This window comes from Sus scrofa, chromosome 15 (genome assembly GCF_054392235.1).
Source record: "Sus scrofa isolate SSC_HxYL_T2T_F1_AM1 chromosome 15, Sscrofa_HxYL_maternal_Yorkshire_Landrace_v2.0, whole genome shotgun sequence".
In the NCBI taxonomy this organism is placed as follows: domain Eukaryota; kingdom Metazoa; phylum Chordata; class Mammalia; order Artiodactyla; family Suidae; genus Sus; species Sus scrofa.
In genome coordinates, this window is record NC_139397.1 from 45,891,125 (window position 1) to 45,913,575 (window position 22,451).

The 22,451-nt window shown below is 48.6% G+C and overlaps 2 protein-coding genes across 5 annotated transcripts in view; one reads left to right on the forward strand and one right to left on the reverse strand.

Annotated features, from left to right (window-relative positions):
- The first annotated feature begins 2,169 nt into the window (after positions 1-2,169).
- Positions 2,170-22,451, forward strand: part of LOC110257058 (uncharacterized) — a 52,297-nt gene continuing 32,015 nt past the window's right edge. The window contains exon 1 of one of the 4 annotated variants that reach the window (XM_084999772.1): positions 2,170-2,538. In XM_084999772.1, coding sequence (XP_084855898.1) covers positions 2,246-2,538 — 293 coding nt within the window. In that variant the 5' untranslated portion in view covers positions 2,170-2,245. Of the gene's footprint in view, positions 2,539-16,228; positions 16,412-22,451 lie in introns of those variants that run through there. The other 3 variants (XM_084999771.1, XM_021075599.2, XM_084999770.1) reach the window with 3 other exon arrangements.
- On the reverse strand, positions 4,250-5,763 carry LOC146395816 (uncharacterized). The gene is made up of 3 exons (XM_084999773.1): positions 5,563-5,763; positions 4,959-5,157; positions 4,250-4,716 (listed from the first exon to the last, which is right to left on the reverse strand). Exons 1-3 carry the CDS (start codon positions 5,704-5,706, stop codon positions 4,271-4,273), a joined length of 789 nt encoding a protein of 262 aa, XP_084855899.1. The 5' UTR covers positions 5,707-5,763; the 3' UTR covers positions 4,250-4,270.

A 22,451-nucleotide genomic window follows, 5' to 3' on the forward strand; every position in this document is an offset into this window, starting at 1 on the left:
GCTCCGGGCCACTCTCCACCTGCCCTGCCCCCAGGGTCAGATCCCAGACAATTCGGGCCACCCCTGCACCACGAGCCCATGAAGTTACTCAAAAGGGCCAGTCCTCAACCTGCTTAGCCTGCCTGCCCTTTCCTCCCACAGAAACCACCGTACAGGCTCCTGTCCATCCCCAGCTCCTTGCTCTTTGGCCTCCTGACTTCCCCCTGCATCCCCGAGTGTTGTGTCCCTGCGTGGTGTGTCCCCTGTGGTGCGCAGTCCCCCCATAGTGCATCCCTGCGTGGTGAGCCTCCCCTCCTCCTTGTACCATGAGTACAAACCCCGTCTTCTATGGCAGTTGTCTCCTGATCTGTTGGCCTTGCTGAACCTCAAATTTCCTATTAAACTTTCTGTTTACACCAGCCTATAAGAGCCTTTGCAGATACTTAGAGTAAACAAACGAAGAACGAGAGAACTGCATATCTCGACCATATTGTCAACTGGTTGAATATTTTACTATGTATTAGAAATCTTTTCCCGTAAAATCACAGGCTCCATAAGGGTGGAGGGAAGGACCAGACACCTGCGCAGTCCTGAGTATCCGTCTCCCCAAACTGAGGGCTCAGATCCAGACTTGACCAAGTCCCAGCTCTGCCTTCACAATATGAGTGGAATCTGTTGGTTTTTCAAAGTAAGTTTTACACTTGTCCGCCTAGTGGGAAAGTTCCGAACTCATCTTTCCAGCAATAATCACGTTACATCACACGTGACATGGCCCGTTCCCTGAGTGCCCTTGGGCAGGACGAGGCCTGGGATTTGTGTATGTGCTGTTTTGTGGGATGGTCAGTTCCGGGTTCCAGAAGGGGCAGGAAAATAATGCTAACGGGGAAGAGATTTGGGCTGTATTGTCAGGTTTCTTGTCCTTGAGACCCAAGGTGAAGGATGCTGTGGCTCTCTCCCCTACCCCTTCCTGGAGGAGGGGCTTCGCTGATCTCCCTGCTTGTTTTCAGGGGCAAGTCGAGAAGCCCAGGAAACAGGAAAAACTGAGGCCCTTGGTGGACCCTCCTGCCTCGTAGTGCAGCTCACTCAGCCAGCAGCTCTCACCCCAGAGCCTTCAGGATGACAGCTGAATTGGATCAAGACACCGGGGAGCATGGCCTCTTTTAGTCACTCCAACATGGTACAAGGCACCTACTGTTCTCACGGTTCTTTGAGTTACCATTTATCTGCAGTACAGCTGGAAATGGGGCAGAATCCCATTTGACAGAAGAGAACCTGGTCCCCCAAGGTTCTGTGACTTCACCAAGATACTGAGCAAGGAAGTGGCAGCTCAGGCCAGGGCTTTTGGTTTCAAATCCCCATGCACTGAGGCTGTGTCCCCTTCCCCTGCTCCTGGGCAGGAGGGACAGGGCCTGTCTCCCCCACCACTGGGGACTTGAGTCTCACCCTTAACTCCCTGGATCCCAGTTCCCTCAACATCAGCACTCCTTCCCCACCAACCACCTGTCAGGAGAGATGGGCAATCTTACAGGCTTGCAAGGCCCTTCCAGAAAGAACCTGGCTCGGTCCCAGGCCACTAGCCACCGACCCTACAGAAAGTCTATCAGTCACCCTGGGACCCCTCTCCTCTGTCTTGGGCTCTGCCTACACCTGAGTGGCATCAATAAGTGCCGCTGGAAGGTGCTTACTGATCGCACCTCAGGCCCAAGTTCCATTTCTCCTGGGCTGCGTCTGGAAGGAAGCTTCTCTTCCCGACGTCCCTGGCCTCCACGGGGCTAAAGGCGCTGCCTGGTTAAACCTGGGCAACGGCCCCATCAGGAACCACGGCGAGAGAGCCAATCCCACTGCTCTGGGAAAGAAAAAGCCTAGGAGAGAGGGTGCGCGCTGCGCTCAGGGGCTGAAACAGCTTCAGTTCCCACTGTCTGAGGACCTAGACAGGAAGACGTTGCAGTCCCCCACTGAGCCCACTCACCTGGCAGGCTTGTTCAGGACTCAGGGCGGAGAAGTAGGGAGCCTTCCAGAAGGCCCAGCCTCACCTCGCTCATCAAGGTCGCTGCAGGCTGGGGAGAAACTCCACTTGCACCTGCGCACCTGGATGCAGTCCCTCCCAGGGCACCCTGCCTGCGGGCCCCACGCAAGGGCCACCGGCCTCCAGCCACCGACTCCCTCGGGCTGTCCAGCGAGGCCAGCATAGGCGGCAGGAGCAGAGGGAGCCCCGGCCGGCCGATGGCCACGAGGAGACAGCACTGGGAGTTCCGCGCAAGGCGCCATGGCGAGTGGGCGGGGCTCAGAGAGCGCCTTGACCTCACGCTCCCACGGCGCACGGGGGGCACGCTGGCGCGGAGCGGGTGGTGTGCGTGAGGAGTTGGCTTCGGCAGATCTCAGGGACGAGCCTTGGGGAAGCAGCGAAGCCGCGGCCGGAGCCCCAGTGTGCCTCACCGCCTTCTCCCTGGAGGTGCTTGGTGACCTGAAGTGCCTGGGACTCCACGCCCCTCGTGCAGCCGTGCAGCCGGACAGACGACGCGCAGCTACCTCTGGGCCCTTGCCTCACTTAAGTTTAAGGTAGGAATGCTCAGCCGTACTTAAGGCTTCTCAAACGTCTTTTCGAAGCTGAAGTATGGTCGATTTACAGTGTGTTTATCTCTGCTGTACAGAAACGTGACTCGGTGATACATATATGTACAGTCTTCTGAAAATATTCTTTTCCGTTATGGTGTATGCCGTGGTATTGAGTACAGGTCCCGCTGCTACAGAGTAGGACCTTGCTGTTGAGCCATTCTGTATTTCATAGTTTGCGTCTGCTAGTCCCGAACTCCCAATCTAACCCTACCCCGCCCCCCTCGTTGGAAACCACAAGTCTGTTTTCTGATTCTTGGTGAGCCTGTTTCCTTGATACGTTCATTTGTGTCCTGTATTGGAGCCCACCTGAAAGTGGTATGATATGCTCTCTGTCTCTTACTGACTGACTTCACTTCGTAGGATAATCTCTAGGTCTACTCATGTTGCTGCAAAGGGCATTCCGTCTTGCTCTTTTATGGCTGAGTAATACTGTGTTGTGTATATTGCTCCCTCTTTATCACCTGCAGGTGGACATTCAGCTTGTTTTCATGTCTTGGCTTGTCTTCACTGTCAGCTGTGAGAACAGCCTTTCCCTAGTTCCCTCTCTGAGCAGCCTCCCTGGCCCACCCGTGAGGCTCACCCGCAATGCCCTTCTTCTTTCTGTGTCCTTCTCACCATCTGAAAGGGTCTCTCTCACTTGTGCACTTGCTGACTGTCTGCCCTCCCCCATAACGTGTCAGCTCCAAGAGGACAGACACTGGGTCTGTCTGGTGGATCCCTCTGTTCCCTGCCCATTCCGTGTAGATTCCTGGGAAAACAGCATTTCAAATAGGCCGATAACAGTCCGTGGAAAAAGGCAGCTCCTTGACTTTATTCTTTCCTGTGTGTGGATAGAAAGGAATTTCTGGTTATCCATCCTGATGCAGCGTGCATCTCTGTGCATGCCTTTGTCTGAGCTGGCCTCTGGAGGTTTTGTTCAGGAATGCCTCCGAAGCAGAAGTCTTGGCTCCATGAGGGTGCAGGAGTGTGTTTCAGGCCCCTTCATCCGCATGGCCACACTGCATTCCAGACGGTCCGAGGGAAGACCCACCAGCAGAGCCACCACCCCTGAACGTGCAGGCTGAGAGACAGGGAGTCTGGAGACCAGCAGAGCCCATGAAACCCCTGGGGATCTGGACACGATGCAGATTGTGCTGCAGGGGTCAGGACTGGTGCCTGAGATGCTGCCTTGCTCACAAGCTCCCCGGAGAATTCCCCCAGAGGCTCCATCCTGCCTGCTCTCTCCTGTCAGTGTCTGGGCTCCACAGGGATCAGCCCCTGGGCCCCGAGCCTCTGCCCTGCCCGCTGCCTCCCAGGCCAGCCACCCCAGCAGGAAAGCCTGTGCTTGTGTCTGGTCTGCTGGCCTCAGGCCCTGTCTCCATGTGGCTCTCAGCCCAGGCTCCAGAATCCCTGATGCCTGTGTGGTTCTCGGGGTTCTGGGTGGGGTTTCCCACTCAGTGTGGAGGAAGCCATCCCTTCAGTTCCCAGGATGTTCCAAGGCCCTGGGTGGGCTAGTGGACATCGGGGATGACGTTTACTGCTGGTCCGGTGTCTCCTCATCTTCTGCCCATAGTCCCTCTTGGATCCCATGAAGTCCCCTCCCCCATCATTTCCTGGTCCAGGGGGCTTGGAGGACGGGGAGCCTGTCTAACACCCCAATGCAAAGGGGACACTGTGCAACTTGTAAATTTTATTTCTAAAACATAAAGTAAATTACACCATACATAACATGGAAGAGAAATAGGAAATCAATACACATCCAAAGACAAATGGCGAGAGGGGAAGGAGAGTACATTTCGGGAGGGGGAGAGGGTGAATGGGGCTTTTGGGGAGCTGCTGGGGAGGGCACTTGCAGGGGCGGAGGGGGCCTTGGGGAAGGTGGTTTTGGAAATTGGCCTGGGGCTCTTGCCTGAGCCAGCTCAGGACTTAGTCTAGGGGCCGCTGGAGCAGGCAGTGCAGGCTCTTCCTGCAGGGCTGCTGCTGGATTCTCCTGTGGCCCTTGGTCTCCTGCAGGAGCCGGAGAACCATCTTCCTCCAGTGGAGGAAAATGCCCGTCAGTGTCTGGGGCTGGGGCCAGAGAGGCTGCAGGTTCTTCCTGCCCGGGTGGTGTCTTGGCCTCTGGCTGCGGGTCTCCTGCGGGAGCTGTGAGAGGAGAAAAGCGTCCCTGCATGCCTGCCTTGCCATGTGCTCTCCCAAGGAGAGCAGTCTTCCCAGAACCTTCCAGTCCAGTCCCCACCCAGCAGCTTCTGGTGTGCAGTCCACCAGGTGGGTGGCGGAGGTGAGTCTTTGTTCCTGGCCCAGCACCATCCTCTAGGGTCTCCCCGCCGTGTGGCCCAGAACTCAGCTCCCCGTACCCCCACAGGGCCCTGTCCCCGTCTTCTCACCTTCAGGCTGGGCCTCAGGGGGGGCCAGGCCATCCAGGGGTCTCAGGCCCAGGTGGTGTCTGTCCTCAGTCCCAGAGCTGGATGTTCTGAGCTCCCTGTGAGCCCGGGAGAGGCCCCTGGGGGGCGGCCTGGGGGGCGTTTCAACTGGAGACCTTCTGCCTTCCTCGCCCAGCTCCTGGGGAGTCTCAGGTGGGGGGCTCTGCAATGAGAGTGAGGGGCAGGGAGCCCAGGCCCAAGGGGTCAGAGCCCTGTGGGGCCATTATCTTCTCTCTGCTTCTTCTGCCCCTTGACCTTCTGCTCCCAGGTCAGGTGAGGGCTTGTCTGCTCCTATTACACCCCCCCCCCCGGGAGGAATGAGACGTCCCCGGGGGGCCGGGGGTACAGCTCACACCCAGGGTTCGGCCCGACTCTCAATCAGCCAGCTTTGTCCCGGGGTGTGGACATGCCCCAGGGACATCCAACCCCATCAGGCTGCTCTTGCTCGAGGCAGACCCACCCCTCACACCCCCCTCTGCACACAGGCATCCCAGGAGGGGACACGGGGCTACCGTGTGGGATCAGAGAGGTCCCTGCGCTGGGCTGGAGCTCCCTCTCCCTGTGTTACCTCTGGGCCCCTGCGGGCAAAGGCCCGAAGGCGTCTGCCCTGGGTGCTGATCCATCGTCTGCTGCTTTCGATGAGGTTTCCTCCTCTGGGCCCTCTCCTGCGGCTTCGGCCTCGGGAGATGGGGGCGCAACAGAGCAAGTCCATCCTTCCTCTGTCCTTTCCTGGAGAAGTGGGTGCCTGGCCACCCAGGTTCCAAGTTCTGTTGGGCTCTGTTGCCAGGGCAGTGAGGTCACTTCCTGGGGTCCCCTTCGCCGGGCTTCCTCCTTCCACCAAGCTCCCCAAGGGTACCTCTGGGCTGCTCCAGCTCACCCCCCAACCCCATGCCAAGTCTCAGCAGCGTGACCCTAACACAACACAGCCCATAGCTCTGGGGCGGCCTGAGTGCTGCCAGGGCCCTGGCTCTGAGGACACAGCTGGTTCAGACCCAGCTCCTCCTCATCACCAGGGATGTGACCCTGGACAAGCCACGTGTCTCCCAGTCTCCCCAATGCTCCTTGTGCCCTAGGGAGGCCATCAGGTCTGTAGCGCTAGAACTACCGCCAGTGCCTGGAAACCCCATGGCCTTGTGTCACAGGGAACTCCTGCATAGACTTAGCAAAGGAAGGGTGCCATCCGGTGCTGCTGATGACAGAATACAACTGCCCCAGGCCTGGTTGTGCTCTGGGACCTAGGGGAAGTCCCTCCCTTTCCTGCCCGTTTCCCAGGACCCCTCTGAGAAGCTTGAAATTCCACAAGAGTCAGACATCAACCCCTCTGGCCTACAGGTTTCCTGGTCCTCCTGGTGTGTTGTGATTCACCTCGGCTCCTGTGGCATGGGCTGCCCCACAGTGGCCTGAAGTGTGTTGCCTCCTTGTCCAACATCCTAGTTCCATCCCTGCCCCTGCCGGGTGGAGGGACATGGTGACTGGATCTAACACATGGACTGATTGGTGAAAACTGTGTGACTGCTACTCATTCTCCCTCTCCTGTTTCTCTCTGTCTCTCAGCAACACCCCTCCCCGCCACGCATATATATATATGTGTATATATGTAGGTAAGTATTGTTAGGGCCCAGGGCAGGTCACCTCAAAATGTGCCTTCATGCATATTGATTATCTTGAATGAATGTTACTTAGGAAAAGATACCTGCAGGAGAAGCGCTTTCCACCTCCCGCCAGCCTCCTTGAAAGCAGGAAAGAAATCTCTCCTAGGAAGGGTAACCCCTCTGGGGGCTGAGGCCCGAGGGCCGCAGCCATGCTGGCTCCTGCCCATCCCTTCATTCTGGGAACCTTCTGTCCGTACTAACCAGGGGCCAGGTAGCTTTGCAGTGGTCAAAGCCAGCTCCTCTCTCTGCTTCTTTCTGGGAAAGGCCTGCGTCTGAGCCTCTCTAGATTATCTGGGTTTTTTGGCACATGGACCAACCCGCAAGCTTGCATCCTGCCAGACACTTTGTCTAAACACCTCCAGGGGAAGAGTTCTTCCACCTCATCCAGATAGGAAACCACCCCCAACCCCCGTCCCAAAGCAGGAGGCAAACAGATACCCAGCTGGGCTCCTTCAACCTCATCCCCTTCAGAGAGCCCCTCTCTTAGAAATCCCTTAAGCTCATGACCTCCTGAAGTCACTCTTTCTCCAGCACAATGCCGTCCTTTCTCCTACGATGTTGCATCCACATCAGATGCTGAGGAGCTTGTGTTGTTTGCCTCTGTCTCGACAAGTGTTGTGTCTTCTTGGATGGTTCCCTGGATCGTTAGGTCGTGTCCTTTTTTTGTCTCTTGTCACAGTGTTTATTTTCAAGTCTCTTCTGTCTGATAGAAGTGTGGCTACTCCAGCTTCCTTTTTAAATTTTTTAGATGATTTTTTAAAACTTAGTGTGTAGTCGATTTACAGTGTGGTGTCAATCTCTGCTATTCTGCACAGTGACCCAGTCGTATATACATTCTTTGTTTATTCATGATTTTTATTTTTTCCATTAGAGTTGCTTTCGTGTCCTGTCAGTTTCTATTGAATGGCGAATTGACCCTGTTGCACATGTGCCCGCGTGCGCGCGCACACACACACTCTTTTTCTCACATTATCCTCTATCATGTTCCATCGTAAGTGACTAGATATAGTTCCCTGTGCTATAGTTCCCTGTGCTATGCAGCAAGGTCTCATTGTTTGTCCACTCCAAATGCAATAGTTTGTGTGTATTATCCCCAGACTCCCAGTCCATCGCACTCCCTCCCCTTCCCCCTCCCCCATTGGCAGCCACGAGCCTGTTTTCCAAGTCCATGAATTTCTTTTCTGTGGATAGGTTCATTTATGCTTTATATTAGACTCCAGAAACAAGTGCTATTACATGGTGTCGTTCTCTTTCTGACCTCACTTAGTATGAGAGTCTCTAGTTCCATCCACGTTGCTGCAAATGGTATGACTTTGTTCATTTTTCTGGCGGAGTAGTAGTATTGTGTATATACACCACATCCTCTTAATCCAGTCGTCTTTTGTTGGACGTTTAGGTTGTTTCCATACCTTGGCTCTTGTGAATAGTGCAGCAGTGAACATAGGGGTGCATGATTCTTGTTCAAGGACAGTTTTGTCTGGATATATGCCTAGGAGTCAGATTGCTGGGTCACATGTTAGTTCTATGTATAGTTTTCTGGGGTACCACACACTGTTTTCCGTAGCGATTATACCAGTTTGCATTTCCACCAACAGTGTAGAAGGGAGTTCCCTTTTCTCCACACCCTCTCCAGCATTTGTTAGTTGTGGATTTATTAATGATGGCCATTCTGGTTGGTGTGAGGTGGTATCTCAGAGTAGTTTTGATTTGAATGTCTGTAAAAATCAGTGATGTTGAGCATTTTCTCATGTGCCTGTTGGCCATCTGTATGTCTTCTTTAGAGAAATGTCTGTTCAGGTCGTTTCCCATGTTTCAATTGGGTTGTTGGTTTTTTGGCTGTGGAGTCATCTAAGTTGTTTGTATATTTTAGAGATTAAGCCCTTGTCAGTTGCATCATTTGAAACTATTTTCTCCAGAGTTCCCATCGTGGTGCAGCAGAAATGAATCCAACTAGGAACCATGAGGTTGCGGGTTTGATCCCTGGCCTCCCTCGGTGGGTTAAGGATCTGGCATTGCCATGATCTGGTGTTGCTGTGGCTCTGGCATAGGCCAGCGGCTACAGCTCCAATTAGACCCCTAGCCTGGGAACCTCCATATGCCTTGGGTGTGGCCCTAAAAGGACAAAAAGAGCAAAAAGAAAAGAAAAGAAAAGGAACGATTTTCTCCCACTTCGTAGGTTGTCTATTTCTTTTTCCCCTATGGTTTCCGTTGCTCTGCAAAAGCTTGGCAGTTTGACCAGGTCCCATTTGTTGATTTTTGCTTTTATTTCTGTTGCTTTGGGAGACTGACCTAAGAAAACATTTGTAAGCTTCATGTCAGAGAATGTTTTGCCTCTTTTCTCTTCTAGGAGTTTGATGGTGTCTTAGGGTTAAGTCTTTAAGCCATTTTGAGTTTATATTTGTGCATGGTGTGAGGGTGTGTTCCAGTTTCATTGATTTACATGCAGCTGTCCAGGTTTCCCAGCGATATTTGCTGAAGAGACTGTCTTTTTCCCATTTTATATTCTTGCCTCCTTTGTCAAAGATTAATTGACTGTAGGTGTCTGGGTTTATTTCTGGGTTCTCTCTTCTGTTCCCTTGGTCTGTATGTCTGTTTTGGTAGCAGTACCACCCTGTCTTGATGACTGTAGCTTTGTAAGATTGCCTGAAGTCTGGGAGAGTGATGCCTCCTGCTTGGTTTTTGTTCCTCAGGATGGCTTTGGCAATTCTGGGTCTTTTATGGTTGCATATACATTTTTTGGTTGTTTGTTCTGATTACATAAAAAATGGCATGGGTTATTTGATAGGGATTGCACTGAATCTGTAGATTGCTTTGGGTAATATGGCCGTTTTTACAATATGAATTCTTCCAACCCAGGAGCATGGAATATCTGTCCATTTCTTTGAGGTCTCTTTAATTTCCTTGATTAATGTCTTCGAGTTCTCAGCATAGAAGTCTTTCACCTCCTTGGTCAGGTTTATTCCTAGGTATTTAATGTTCCAGGGTGTGATTTTCAAAGGTATTATATTTTTGTATTCCTTTTCTAATATTTCATTGTTGGTATGCAGAAATGCAACTGATTTCTGAATGTTAATCTTGTATCCTGCTACTTTGCTGAATTTGTTGATCATTTCGAGTAGTTTTTGTATGGAGTCCTTAGGGTTTTCTCTATATATAGTATCATGTTATCTGCATCGAGTGACAATTTTACCGCTTCTCTTCCAGTTTGGATACAATTTTCTATCTTTTGTGTGTCTGATGGCTGTGGCTAGGACTCTCAATTCTATGTTGAATCCCAGGAGTGAGAGTGGGCGTCCCTGTCTTTTCCCAGATTTTAGCAGCAAGGGTTTCAGCTTTTCTGCATTGAGTATTATATTGGCTGTGGGTTTGTCGTAACTGGCTTTTATTACGTTGAGGCATGTTCCCTCCAAAGCCACTTTTTTGGTAAGAGTTTTTATCATGAATGGATGTTGGACTTTACCACATGCTTTTCCTGCAGCTATTGAGATGATCATGTGGTTTTTGACTTTTCTTTTGTTAATGTGGTGTATGATGTTGATGGATTTGCATATGTTGAACGATCTTTGTGAATGTGTGATGAATCCTACTTGGTCGTGGTGTATGATCTTTTTTATGTGTTGTCGGATTCAGTTGGCTACAATTTTGTTGACAAATTTTGCATTCATATTCATCAAAGATATTGGCCTATGATTTTCTTTTTTTGGTAGTACTTTTGTCTGGTTTGGGTATTAGGGTGATGGTGGCTTCATAGAATATTTTTGGGAGTGTTTCTTCTTCAACCTTTTGGAAAAGTTTAATAAGAGGGATGGGTGTAAGTTCTTTGTATGTTTGGTAGAACTCACCTGTGAAGCCATCTGGTCCTGGACTTTTGTTTGTAGGGAGTGTTTTTACGACATATTCACTTTCATTTCTAGTGATCGGTCTGTTCAGTTGATCTGTGTCTTCTTGACTCAGTTTTGGTGGGCTGTAAGTCTCTAGAAAGCTGTCCATTTCTTCTGGGTTGTCAAATTTGTTGGCATATAATTGTTCACAGTGTTCTCTTATGGTTTTTTGTATTTCTGCAGTATCCGTTGAGATTGCTCCCTTTTCACTTCTTATTTTATTTGGGTTTTTTCTCTCCTCTCCTTGGGGAGTCTGGCCAGAGGTTTGTTGATTTTGTTTACCTTGTCAAAGAAGCAGCTCTTGCTTTTATTGATTTTTTTCTATTGTTTTTTGAATCTCTGTTTTATTGATCTCCTCTCTGATCTTTATGATTGCCTTCCTTCTGCTGACTTTAGCTTTTGTGTGTTCTTCTTTTTCTAATTCATTTAGGTGGTGGGTTAAGTTGTCAGTTTGAGATCTTTCTTCTTTTTCGAGGAAGGCCTGTACTGCTAAGAACTTCCCTCTAAGCAGTGATTTTGCATCATCCCATAGATTTTGCCTTTTTTCTTTTTTAGGCCCGCCCCTGTGGTATGTGGAGATTTCAAGGCTAGGGGTCAAACGAGCTGGAGCTGCTAACCTACACCACAGCCACAGCAGTGCCAGATCCAAACCGCGTATGCAGCCCACACCACAGCTCACGGCCATGGCGGATTCTTAAACCACCGAGCAAGGCCAGGGATCGAACCTGTGTCCTCATGGATGCTATTCAGATTCGTTTCCGCTGAGCCACGACAGGAACTCTGGCATCCCACAGATTTTGAATGGTTATGTCTTCATTATCATTTGTCTTGAGGTATTTTTTTCATTTCCTTTTTGAGTTCCTCAGTGACCTATTGGTTTTTTACTTGCATGTTATTTAGTCTCCGTGTAGTCAGTTTTTTCTCATTTCTTTGACTGTGGTTGATTTCTAGTTTCATGGCATTGTGGTCAGAGAAGATACTTGAAATAATTTGTATACTTTTAAATTTGTTGAGGTTAGTTTTGTGCCCAGGATGTGGTCAGTCCCTGAGCATTCTCATGTGGTCAATCCATGTGTGCTTGAAAAGACTGTATATTCTGAGTTTTTTGGATGTAATGTCCTGAAAATATCAATTAAGGTTAACTTTTCTGTTGTGTCCTTTAGGATCTCTGTTGCCTTATTGATTTTCTGTCTGGAGGATCTGTCCATTGACATGAGCAGGGTGTTAAAGTCTCCTACTATGATTGTCTTCCCATCAATTTCTCCTTTTAGGTTGGTTAGTGTTTGTTGTGTGTATCTGGGTGCTCCTATATTAGGGGCATATATATTGGTGATTGTAATATCCTCTTCTTGAATGGATCCTTTTATCATTAAGTAGTGTTCTTCTTTGTCTTTCTTTATGGCCTTCATTTTAAGTCTGTTTTGTCTGATACGAGCGTTGCAATTCCTGCTTTCCTGTCTTGTCCATTGGCATGAAATATCTTTTCCCATCCCCTCACTTTCAATCTGTTTGTGTCCTTTGCCTTAAGGTGAGTCTCTTCTAGACAGCATATGCTCTTGCTTTTTTTTTTTAATATCCAATCTGGCAAACTGTGTCTTTTGATTGGAGCATTCAGTCCATGGCCATTTTTTTGTTGTTGTTGTTGTTGCTGCTATTTCTTGGGCCGCTCCCGCGGCATATGGAGGTTCCCAGGCTAGGGGTCCAATCGGAGCCATAGCCACCGGCCTACGCCAGAGCCACAGCAACGCGGGATCCGAGCCGCGTCTGCAACCTGCACCACAGCTCACGGCAACGCCCACTGAGCAGGGGCAGGGATCGAACCCGCAACCTCATGGTTCCTAGTCAGATTCTTTAACCACTGCGCCACGACGGGAACTCCGCATGGCCATTTTAAACCTTGTTTTCCAGTTGATTCTGTTTCCCCTTTGTTCCTTTCCTTTTTCGGTTGGATGATTTCCTTTTATTTTATGCGTGTGTCCCTTTCTTTTTAGTTTTTGTGAAGTGTTTGGGTTTGATTTGTTGTTGCCCTGTTTTTCAGGTATATTAACCGTTTCCTATTATCTGCTTGAGTTCTCGTCATGGCACAGTGGTTAATGAATCCGACTAGGAACCATGAGGTTTCGGGTTTGATCCCTGGCCTGGCTCAGTGGGTTAAGGATCCGGCATTGCCGTGAGCCGTGAGCTGAGGTGTAGGTCGCAGACGTGGCTCATATCCCACCTTGCTGTGGCTCTGGTGTAGGCCAGCGGCTACAGCTCCGATTGGACCCAAAGCCTGGGAAATCCATATGCCTCGGGAGCAGACCAAGAAATAGCAAAAAGACAAAAAGAAAGGAAAAACAGGAAAAAAAAATAAACCTATTATCTGCTTGCTTTAGCGTGATAGTCATATAGGCTCAAACACATTCTTAAAAAAAAAAAAAAAAAAAAAGTCCAGATTTTCTTACTTTTCTTCCCCACATTCTATGATTGTGAAGTTCTTTTTAAACATCTTCATGTTTGTCCTTTTGTTGTTCCTTGTTTTTACCTTCACTTTGACAATATGGTTTTTTGGTTTTTTTTTTTTTTTTCTTTTTAGATCTGTGTACTGGTTTAAGTGTTTGCTTTCCAGTTGTGATTTCCTCCATCCTATTTCTTCTTACTTCTTTTTTATTTAGAGAAGCCCTTTCAGAATCTCTTTTACAATGGGTTTAGTATTGTTGTACTCTTTTCGTTTTTATTTGTTGGAGAAATTCTTTATTTCTTCTTCTATTTGAAAGGATATTCTTGCTGGGTAGAGTATTCTAGTCTGCAAATTTTTCCTGTTTAGAACTCTTTTTTTTTTTTGGTCTTTTTTCTCTTTTTATGGCGGCACCCATGGCATATGGAAGTTCCCAGGCCAGGAGTTGAATCAGAGCTACAGCTTCTGGCCTATGCCACAGCCACAGGCACACCAGATCCAAGCCGTGTATGTGACCACACCACGGTTCACAGCAACGCAGGATCCTTAACCACTAAGCGAGGCCAGGGATCAAACCTGCGTCCTCATGGATGCTAGTTGGGTTTGTTAACTGCTGAGCCACGATGGGACCTCCCTGTTTAGAACTCTGAATCCATCTCGCCACTCTTTTCTGGCCTGTAGTGGTTGGTTTTTGGGGGGATTTTTTCCTTTTCTTTTTCTGCTTTTTTTTTGTTTGTTTGTTTTTGCTTTTTAGGGCCACACCTGTGGCATATGGGGGTTCCCAGACTAGGGGTCCAATCAGAGCTACAGCTGCCAGCCACAGCAATGCCAGATCTGAGCCATGTCTGCGACCTACACCACAGCTCATGGCAACACCGGATCCTTAACCCACTGAGCGAGGCCAGGGATCAAACTTGCATCCTCATGGTTCCTAGTCAGGTTCATTCACCACTGAGCCACAAAGGGAACTCCTCTCTGTCTTTTCATTGTGTCTAGTTTTCTGTGTGGCCTCCTTTTTGCAGGATTGTAGTCTCACTTATTCTGGTGTCTGCCTCCTTGTGGGTAAGATCGACAGAGGGGTTTATGGCCGGTTTTGTGATGGGAGGGACTAGTGCCTGCACACTGGTCAGTGGAACTTTGTCTTGTGTCTTTGGTGGGTGGGGCTTGTCTATGGGTTTGATTAGAGGCGGCTGTGTGCCTGGGAGGACTTTAGGCAGCCTGTTTGCTGATGTTTGAGACTGTGTTTACAGCCTGTTTGCTGTTTGGCCTGGGGCTTCTCGGCCATGATTTGGCTGAAAAATATGGGAAGCAGATTTTTCTAAAATGGTGACTGCCAGGGGAGCTCATGCTAATTATTATTCCCTGGGACGACTGCCTCCAAAGTGCTGTCCCCACAGTGAGCTACAGTCCCCACTCCTTTCCTGGGAGACCACCAAAGACCCACAGGTAGGTCTGACCCAGATTTGTATGGAGTGACTGCTTTGGCCTGGGACCCAGTGCGCATGAAACCCTGTGTGCGCCCTCCAAGAATGGAGTCTCTGTTTCCCCCAGGCCTGTGGAGCTCCTCACTCAAGCCCCACTGGCCTTCCATACCAAATGCTCTGGGGGCTCCTCCTTCCAGTGCCAGGCCCCCAGACTTTTTTAGGTTCAACCTCATTGTGGTATTTTGGCTTTATGAATCTAGATGTCCTTTTTCTTTCCTAGATTTGTCGGACAGTTAGCCATCACTTCTTTCAAAAACCCTTCTCCTTCTCCTCTGGAACTCCCATTGTGTTATGCTGTTGTTCTTGATTGTGCCCTAGAATTTCTGTAGGTATTATGGAGTCTTTCATTCCTTTGGACTTTTGGTCCTCTGAGTAGACGAATTCAAATCACCTGTCCTCAAGTCCACTGATTCTTTCTTGTGCTTGTGGAAGGCTGCTTTGGAAGCTCTTTATGGAATTTGTTGGTGCGGTCATCACATTCTTTGCTCTAGAATTCATTTTTGATGGTTTCTGTCTCTTTTGAACCTGTCATTCTGATCATGTACTGCTTTCTTTAAATGTGCCTAGTTCTCTGTCTGAAATGTCTTTTCACTCAATGAGGTTATTTTAACATGATGATTTTGAATATTTTTTCATGCACTGCATTGATCTCTCTTTCTTTGGGGTCAGTTACTGGAAGTTTGTTTTGTTCCTTTGGAGATGTCGTATATCCCTGATTGTTTGGGACCTTTTTGGCATGTGTTGCTGTTGTAAAACTTAGATCTTGGGATATGCTGGTTGCCTGTAGGGTTCTGCCCATAGAAAAACTTGGGAAGCCTCATTAATTCCCACTCAGGACCATGCTGTTGATGGCAACCTGGGATGAGCAGCCAGGGACGAAAGTGTGAGAAAAAGTTCTCTGCCTTGTCTCCAGCACCCGCCAGCCCAGCTAGCCTGCACAGGGACCTGGGGAGGGCAACCTGAGAGCCACAGATCTGCAAATCCCCCGTCTGATCCAGTCCCCTCCTTTTTTTATTTTTAAAGCTCCCCAAGTGGTTCCCGTGTGCAGTTACAATTGGCAGCCCTGGCATAGGATCCAGCCTTGGCCTAAGAGTTTCACTTTACTTATCTACACTGCCAGGGAGACTATGAATTCTCACTCTCGTCTCTGTAAACCAGTATCTTCATGTCCAAATTGATCTCCTTGAGGAAAGTAAATAGGCCACTTAGAAATTCCAGTTCATATGCTCCTCACACCCAGGTCAGTTCCAGGTCAAGGTCGGAAGGATAGTTGGAGAAAAGGAAGTTGCCTCCTGTGTCTAGCGACCTGTCTGTTTTTGAAAAGAGATTCAGCAAACATGTACCTTCCTTATGTTTGAGGCACTCTGATACTTTCTAGTATACTATATTTATTTGTTTTTTCAAATTCAGCTTAGAAAGCAGATGATTTCTTGTGCCCGTGTTCCCTTCAGCCTTCACAAATGAGACCTGCACTGGTCCATCCAGAATGGCACAGGTCCAGCGCAAAAACCCCAAAGGGACCACTTTGATACGAGCCAAGTGGGTCTCACAGTGGTCGAGGAGATCAGAATGGGCAGAGGTGTTCCCGACCCACTGAGTCCAGTTCCAGACAGAAGGCGTGCAGTCCAAAAAGTGGTACTAGCATCTCTGGCCTCTGGGCTTTCCTTGCTTCTGCTCCTGTGCTTTCCATGGGGGTACAGATTTACGTGGTCCTCTCCCCCATCTTCCTACCTTTGGGCTTCAGCTGGAACAGCTGCTTCTTCCTCCACTTTGTTTTCAGAGCATGTGGGTGTCTCGGAGGATGGTGCCGAGGCCAGGAGCGGGTTTCCTTCTGATCATTGCTGATGATGCCCCCACCAGACTGATGTCAGGAGCCACCGTTGGGATCCAGCCTATCATTTGTAAATCACTGAATTTGAGTGACCTATAAATCTATAGGAATAGCCTTAAAGCAGGCCCTTGGGTGAGAGCAGCAGGGAACTTAGGATGTATAGCATTGGCGTTCAAGCTGTGGCCCAGTGGGTTAAGAATCCCCCTGCAGTGGCTCAGGTGGCTGTGGAGGTGCGGGTCTGATCCCTGGCCCAGAGCAGCGGGTTGAAGGACCCTGCATTGCCACAGCTGTGGCTCAGATTCAGTCCCTGGCCTGGGACCTTCCACATGCTGTGGGCACAATCCCTCCCCCCCAAAAAAGGATTTGTAGTATAATGTCACTTACCAAAGCAAAAATCACAACACATGCACACACAAGTATACACAATATTTAAGGGTGTACATGAAACACCTTAAAGGCAGTACCACTGGAGGAATGCAAAAAGGAAAATAACCTCCTGGAGGATCAGGAATGCAAGGTTGGCTGATGTGTATGATCTCAAAATGGTTGGCTGGGCTCCAACAAAACAGAAAGTTGGGGGGGGGTGTCCATTGGAAAAGGTTGAGAATCATGTCACTATCCAGAAAAAAATGAAAAGCCTGAGAACAGTGCACTGAGAACTCTGGAAATATATTTTAAACATCAGTTGATAAGGTCAGAGACCAAATATCATCCAGCCCAAATGTGGAAGAGAGGAAGAGGTGTCCCCTCATCATCAGCAAGTGATACCATCTGAAAAGGGGGTGGCCAGCCTAGGACCAGGCCGAGAGGGGTCTGAGAGGCCTGGCAGGTCAGTGCCTACACCCGTGGTCCAGAGGAGGGGGCTCAGGCAGGGGGAGGGGCTCTCTGTGGAGTGTGCAGCCTTTTCCTGCCAGAGTCTCTGCTGCCCAGGAGGCTGTGACTTATACCTCGAGACCCTACCCCCAGCCCTTGGTTACAGCTTTCCTGGCCCAGGACCCCCAGCCCCAGAGTCCCCAGCTCTCAGGCCATCTGCCTCCCTTTAAACTGAGCGGCCAGCTGTCCTGAACTAAGGACATTCTCTCTCAGGAGCCTGCAACAGGAAGCTCTGGCGTCTGGGCAGGGAGATGGGCTGGGTCTCAGGCAGGCAGAGTTTCAGGAACAAAACCTGGGGCCAGCTGGGAAGGCTGGAAGGAGGGAAACAGGCCCTGAACTGGTTATTAGCAATGGAAAAAAATTAACAATGAAGAGAGATTTCCTTTTGGTTTTATTTTAATGTACAAAGAAATGATTCCAAAATGGAATCTCCCATTTGTAAAATCTTGTGCATTTTATTTATTGGAATCACATCTTTTTATCAATATAATATTTTGTTTTGTTTTTTGTTTTTGTTTTGTTTTGTTTTTGGTTACCTCAGGAGTGTGTGGGAGAATTGAGGGCCAAGGAGCAACCCTGTACCACAGCAGTGACAGTGACAGAGTTTAACCTATTGAGCTACTAGAGAGCGCCTGATAGAATATTTTAATTTATTTTTCATTTATTGTTGTTGTCTTCTTTTTTTAGTGCTGTCCCTGTGGTATATGGAGGTTCCCAGGCTAGGGTCGAATAGGAGTTGTAGCCTCCAGGCTACACCAGAGCCACAGTAACGTGGGGATCCGAGCCGCGTCTGCAACCTATACCACAGGTCACGGCAACATCGGATCCTCTACTCACTAAGCAAGACCAGGGATCCAACCTGCGTCCTCATGGATGCTAGTCAGGCTCGTTAACTGCTAAGCCACGAAGGGAACTCCCCAAAAGAATATTTTGAAAACAGAGCAAACATCACGAGATACACTTGAACCTGACTTCCTTTCTCTGAAACTCATGCTTGCGCATGTGTAGACAGTCTAGTACTGTGGTCTGTAGAGACGAGAGCACCCTATAAGTTATAGGGAAATATTTCACCAAATACCCTTTCCTGACAGCCTCTTTAAAATGTTTGGCAAGCATTTCTTTCCTTTTAACTTTCTGGCCTGCACCTGCGGCATATGGAGGTTTCCAGGTTGGGGTGGAATCGGAGCTGCAGCTGCCCATGAATGTCACAGCCACAGCAACGCCAGGTCCAAACCACATCTGGGACCAACACTGCAGCTTTTGGCAGTGCTAGAGCCTTTACCCTCTGTTGAGGCCAGGGATTGAAACTGCAACCTCATGGAGACTAGTTGGGTTCTTAACCTGCTGAGCCACAATGAGACCTCCAGGACGCGTGTCTAATTTGCAAAGCTTTAACCTACTTCTAAGCCTCCGGTGCCTCCTGGTTTCTCGGCAGGTTAAGGATCCAGAGTTATTATTGCCGTAGCTCTTATCACTACTGTGGTGTGGGTGCAGTTCCTGGCTTGGGAACTTCCACATCTTGCAGGTTCAGGAAAAAAACCAATAAAACAATAAAACACCTGAAATGCTATGCAGTATTTAGTCAGTTACATTTTTTAAACCAATTGAGAAAACTCCCAATATACGCTTTTTAAAGCAGAAGGAAACCTACAGAAATGAATCCTGAAAAAACACTGTGATGTAAATACTATGATGGAACAGGTAGTTCTTACAGTATTAATTCACTTCATGAAGCCTGGCCAGCACCACCTGCTGCTGTCCGTTCAGTCCAGTCCAGGTTTCCCCAGGCGTCCTTGTCACTGAGATGGGCCAGGGTGTCCACCACTTTGTCCTCTGTGAACACAGAGGGCTCAAAACTGCTATTGCTGCTGTGACTCAGAGGAGGGCGGGGCATCCAGTGTCCGGGACTCGGATCCCCGGAGAGCTGGCGGCCACCTTAAGGCAGTCACTACGGCCTGCCCTGGAAGCTTCTTGAGAACATAACCCAGCGGCTTAGAAGAGATGCAAGATCCTGGAAGGAGGGGTTCTCCCTGGTTGCCCCTTCTGCCTGATCATCCCACAGTCCACCTGAGGAAGCAGCGTGTCCTGCTCTGACTCACTGGACTGATGAATCCGGTCAACACAAAGGAGGGTTTTCCTCTTGAAAGCTCTTCTCCTTCTGGGCTTGTTTGATGCCATTGTCCATGTTGGTCGTCTCACTGACCTTGGTTGCCGACAATGTCAGGAATCTTATGCTGGGTTCTTGTGGCTGTTGGTGATGACGTGGGCCTGCGTGGTCTTGCCTCAGCCCGGGACTCCCACAGGATGAGTGAGGGCACCCGGTTGGCCTCCAGCAGGGAGCTCAGCAGCATCTCTGTCCCCATGGCCCGGCCCTGCCCCTTGTAGTCCTGCAGCAGGGGAGGGGGGCATGGCGCAGCCCAGCAGCTTCCCCTCCAGCACCTGCTACACCTCTTTGGCAACCTGCACCTGCCCCTGCACCACCTCATCCCCAAGAACATCCAAAGACAAAAGACCTAAGAATTCAAAGTCACGAGAGCACCTGCCCAATGAACATGTTAAGATGTGGATGAAGACACTGAAGATGCAGTGACTTGGACAGACGGCCTGTGCTCATGGACGAAAAGAATGAGTAGCGCTCAAATGCCCCTCCACCCAAACAGACACATGCAACGCAAGTCCTACCAGACTTCCAGTGGCATTTTTCTCAGAAACTGAACCGATGAGCCTGACGTTCGTATGGAACTACAAAGGACCCTGACCTGCCAAAGGGGATCCCTGAGAAACCAGGGCAGTTGCAAGAGGAAACACACCCCCTGACGTCAAACCATCGAATGAAGCTACAATCACCAGACAGTGTAGACGCTATAAAATTAAAACATTTCTACTTGGTGAAATACTTCCTCTGCACCACAGCACATGGACTAGTATCCCTGAGGACTCAGGTTTGATCCTTGGCCTCACTCAGTGGTTAAGGATCCAGCATTACCATGAGCTGTGGTATAGGCCACAGATGCAGCTCGGATCTGGTGTGGCTGTGGCTGTGGCATAGGCCAGCGGCTATGGCTCTGATATGACCCTTGGCCTAGGAACTTCCCTATGCCGGGTGCGGACTTAAAAGAGTACAAAACAAACAACAAACAAAAGAACAAATACAAACCAAATAAACAAAAAAATACAGATGATTTTTGGTCCTCAGGCTTTATTGCAGAAGCTGTGATGATCATAAACTAGTCTGAATTTTTATGCCATGCCCTACGTCCCAAATCTCTTTCATTTTTGGCGCCACTCTTCAAAGTACAGCCAGTTATAGAAGCAATTCAAAGTCCTTTCCTTTCCTGTAAGGTTAATGTATGTATCTACCTTTTTTTTGTTGGGTTTTTTTTGTTTTTTTTTGTTTTTTTTGTTTTTTTTTTGCTTTTTTTAGGGTGGTACCCACGGCATATGGAAGTCCCCAGGCTAAGGCTAAGGGCTGAATCAGAGCAACAGTTGCCGGCCTACACCACAGCTCACAGCAACGCCAATCCTTAATCCATTGAGTGAGGCCCGGGATCAAACCTGAATCCTTGTGGATCCTAGGCAGGTTCGTTAACCACTGAGCCACGAAGGGAACGATCTCTCATTTTTAAAGAAAGCGCTAAAAATGAGGTAGGGCATTACTTGTAATTAATTCTCATTACTTGTAATTAACCTGTGAGTAGTACTGAGTAAGATGGCAGATGTATGACCGCTTGCATAGATTGCTGCTTGTCTTTTGAGGGGCAAAGTCACAATACCAAAGCCTGTTTTTATTTTGAAATATTTCGGGTAACCTGGTGGGGTCAGTGGGTTAAGAATCCGGCATTGTCAGTGCTGTGACTCAGGTTGCTGCTGTGGCTTGGGTTCCCTCCTTGCCTGGGAACTTCCCCATGTGGGTGCAGCCCAAAGAAAGTACAGAAAATAGCACAATGAGCACCTGGTACCTCTCCCCAGTTATAAGAAGTAACCCTTACAAATTCAGTTGAAGCCCCCTGTGTACCTTTCTTGAGCCACTTCTGCACTGCTCCAGGGAAATTCCTGTCTCCCTCTTTGCACAGACTTTTCCGAAGGTGGCTTTTCCCTTTCCCTAGACCTATGCACATGTGTTTCTTTCTTCACAGGTCACCAGAGTGACCTTTCCATTTCAACTCTATTGCATGTTGTGTGGAACGGTAAGAGCATTCACAACAGGGGAGCTGAAAAGGGGATATATATGAGGTTGGAATCTACCTTAAAATCTAGCCAAAGTAATGTCAGACTCTAGCACTGCACTGTATGCAGAACAAAATGGGCAAAGTAGATCTGGGAGTAACCTAATGAAATAATCCTTTTAGGAAGATTAGTCTAGTAGCGGCAGTGTGGAGCAGTGGTCTGAAAGGACGCATGAGTGGCTAGCTCATTTTAACTGATTTTTTTTTTGCTTCTGATTACTCTTTGTTAGTGAGATTTTGTTCGGCTTCCCAAACACTCACTTTCTTGCAAGAAGAGAAAGGAGCTTGGTAAAACGCTTAATTATGAGTGTTTTCAATTTTTAGGATTTGGGGGATTGCTTCTGCCCCCATTTTAGAGTCTGTTGACAATGAAGTGAATATATAGTGGCTTTTAGTTTTCTGCTTTCAGGGGTGGTGATTTTTCTACCTGCCAGTGCCAGAGATGCAAGTAAAGCTGCCTGACCATTTTCTCTGGGCTGTTGCAGCCCTCTGCTGATCTATGGATGTTGCACAGTTTAGAGCCTTGTAGGGCTAGAAAGAGGTCAGCAAGCATTGCAACACATTTTTAGAAACTCGGAGCCTTAAAAGTCATTCATGCTAACACTGTCCATTGCAGATGAGTGTTTTATATACTGACCTTAAATATTCTGGAAATAAAAGCTATAGCTCTCTCTCTCTCTCTATGTGTGTATATATATATATGATATATATATATATGATATATATATAAATATCAAAGGAAAATAGACAGTTATAAACACAACTGCCTGTTTTCCTTCCTTCCTATAAAAATTCCAAATGAATTGTGAGAATGTGAACTTCTCATATGGTTGGTCCAATGTTTGACAGGCAAAAAAAAAAAAAAAAAAAAATCTTTTTACCACTAATCTCTTTTGTAATATTATCTGATGGAGTAATGAGAATAAGAATTTTCTTCCTTTTTTTTTGTTTTTTGGTCTTTTTAGGGCCCTATGCTTGGCATATAGAAGTTCCCAGGCTAGGGGGTGAATTGGAGCTGTAGCCAGGGTTTCGAGCCATAGCTATAACAAAAGAGTTTTTTTTTTTTTTTTTAA

What these genes read in the sequence shown, in the direction of transcription:
- LOC146395816 (XM_084999773.1), bottom strand. Translation starts at nt 5,706, where the DNA reads ATGGACTTGCTCTGTTGCGCCCCCATCTCCCGAGGCCGAAGCCGCAGG. An exon ending in TTGCCCGCAGGGGCCCAGAG is followed by an intron (nt 5,158 to 5,562) that starts GTAACACAGGGA and finishes CTCTCATTGCAG; the next exon opens with AGCCCCCCACCTGAGACTCC. An exon ending in CCCTGAGGCCCAGCCTGAAG is followed by an intron (nt 4,717 to 4,958) that starts GTGAGAAGACGG and finishes CTCCTCTCACAG; the next exon opens with CTCCCGCAGGAGACCCGCAG.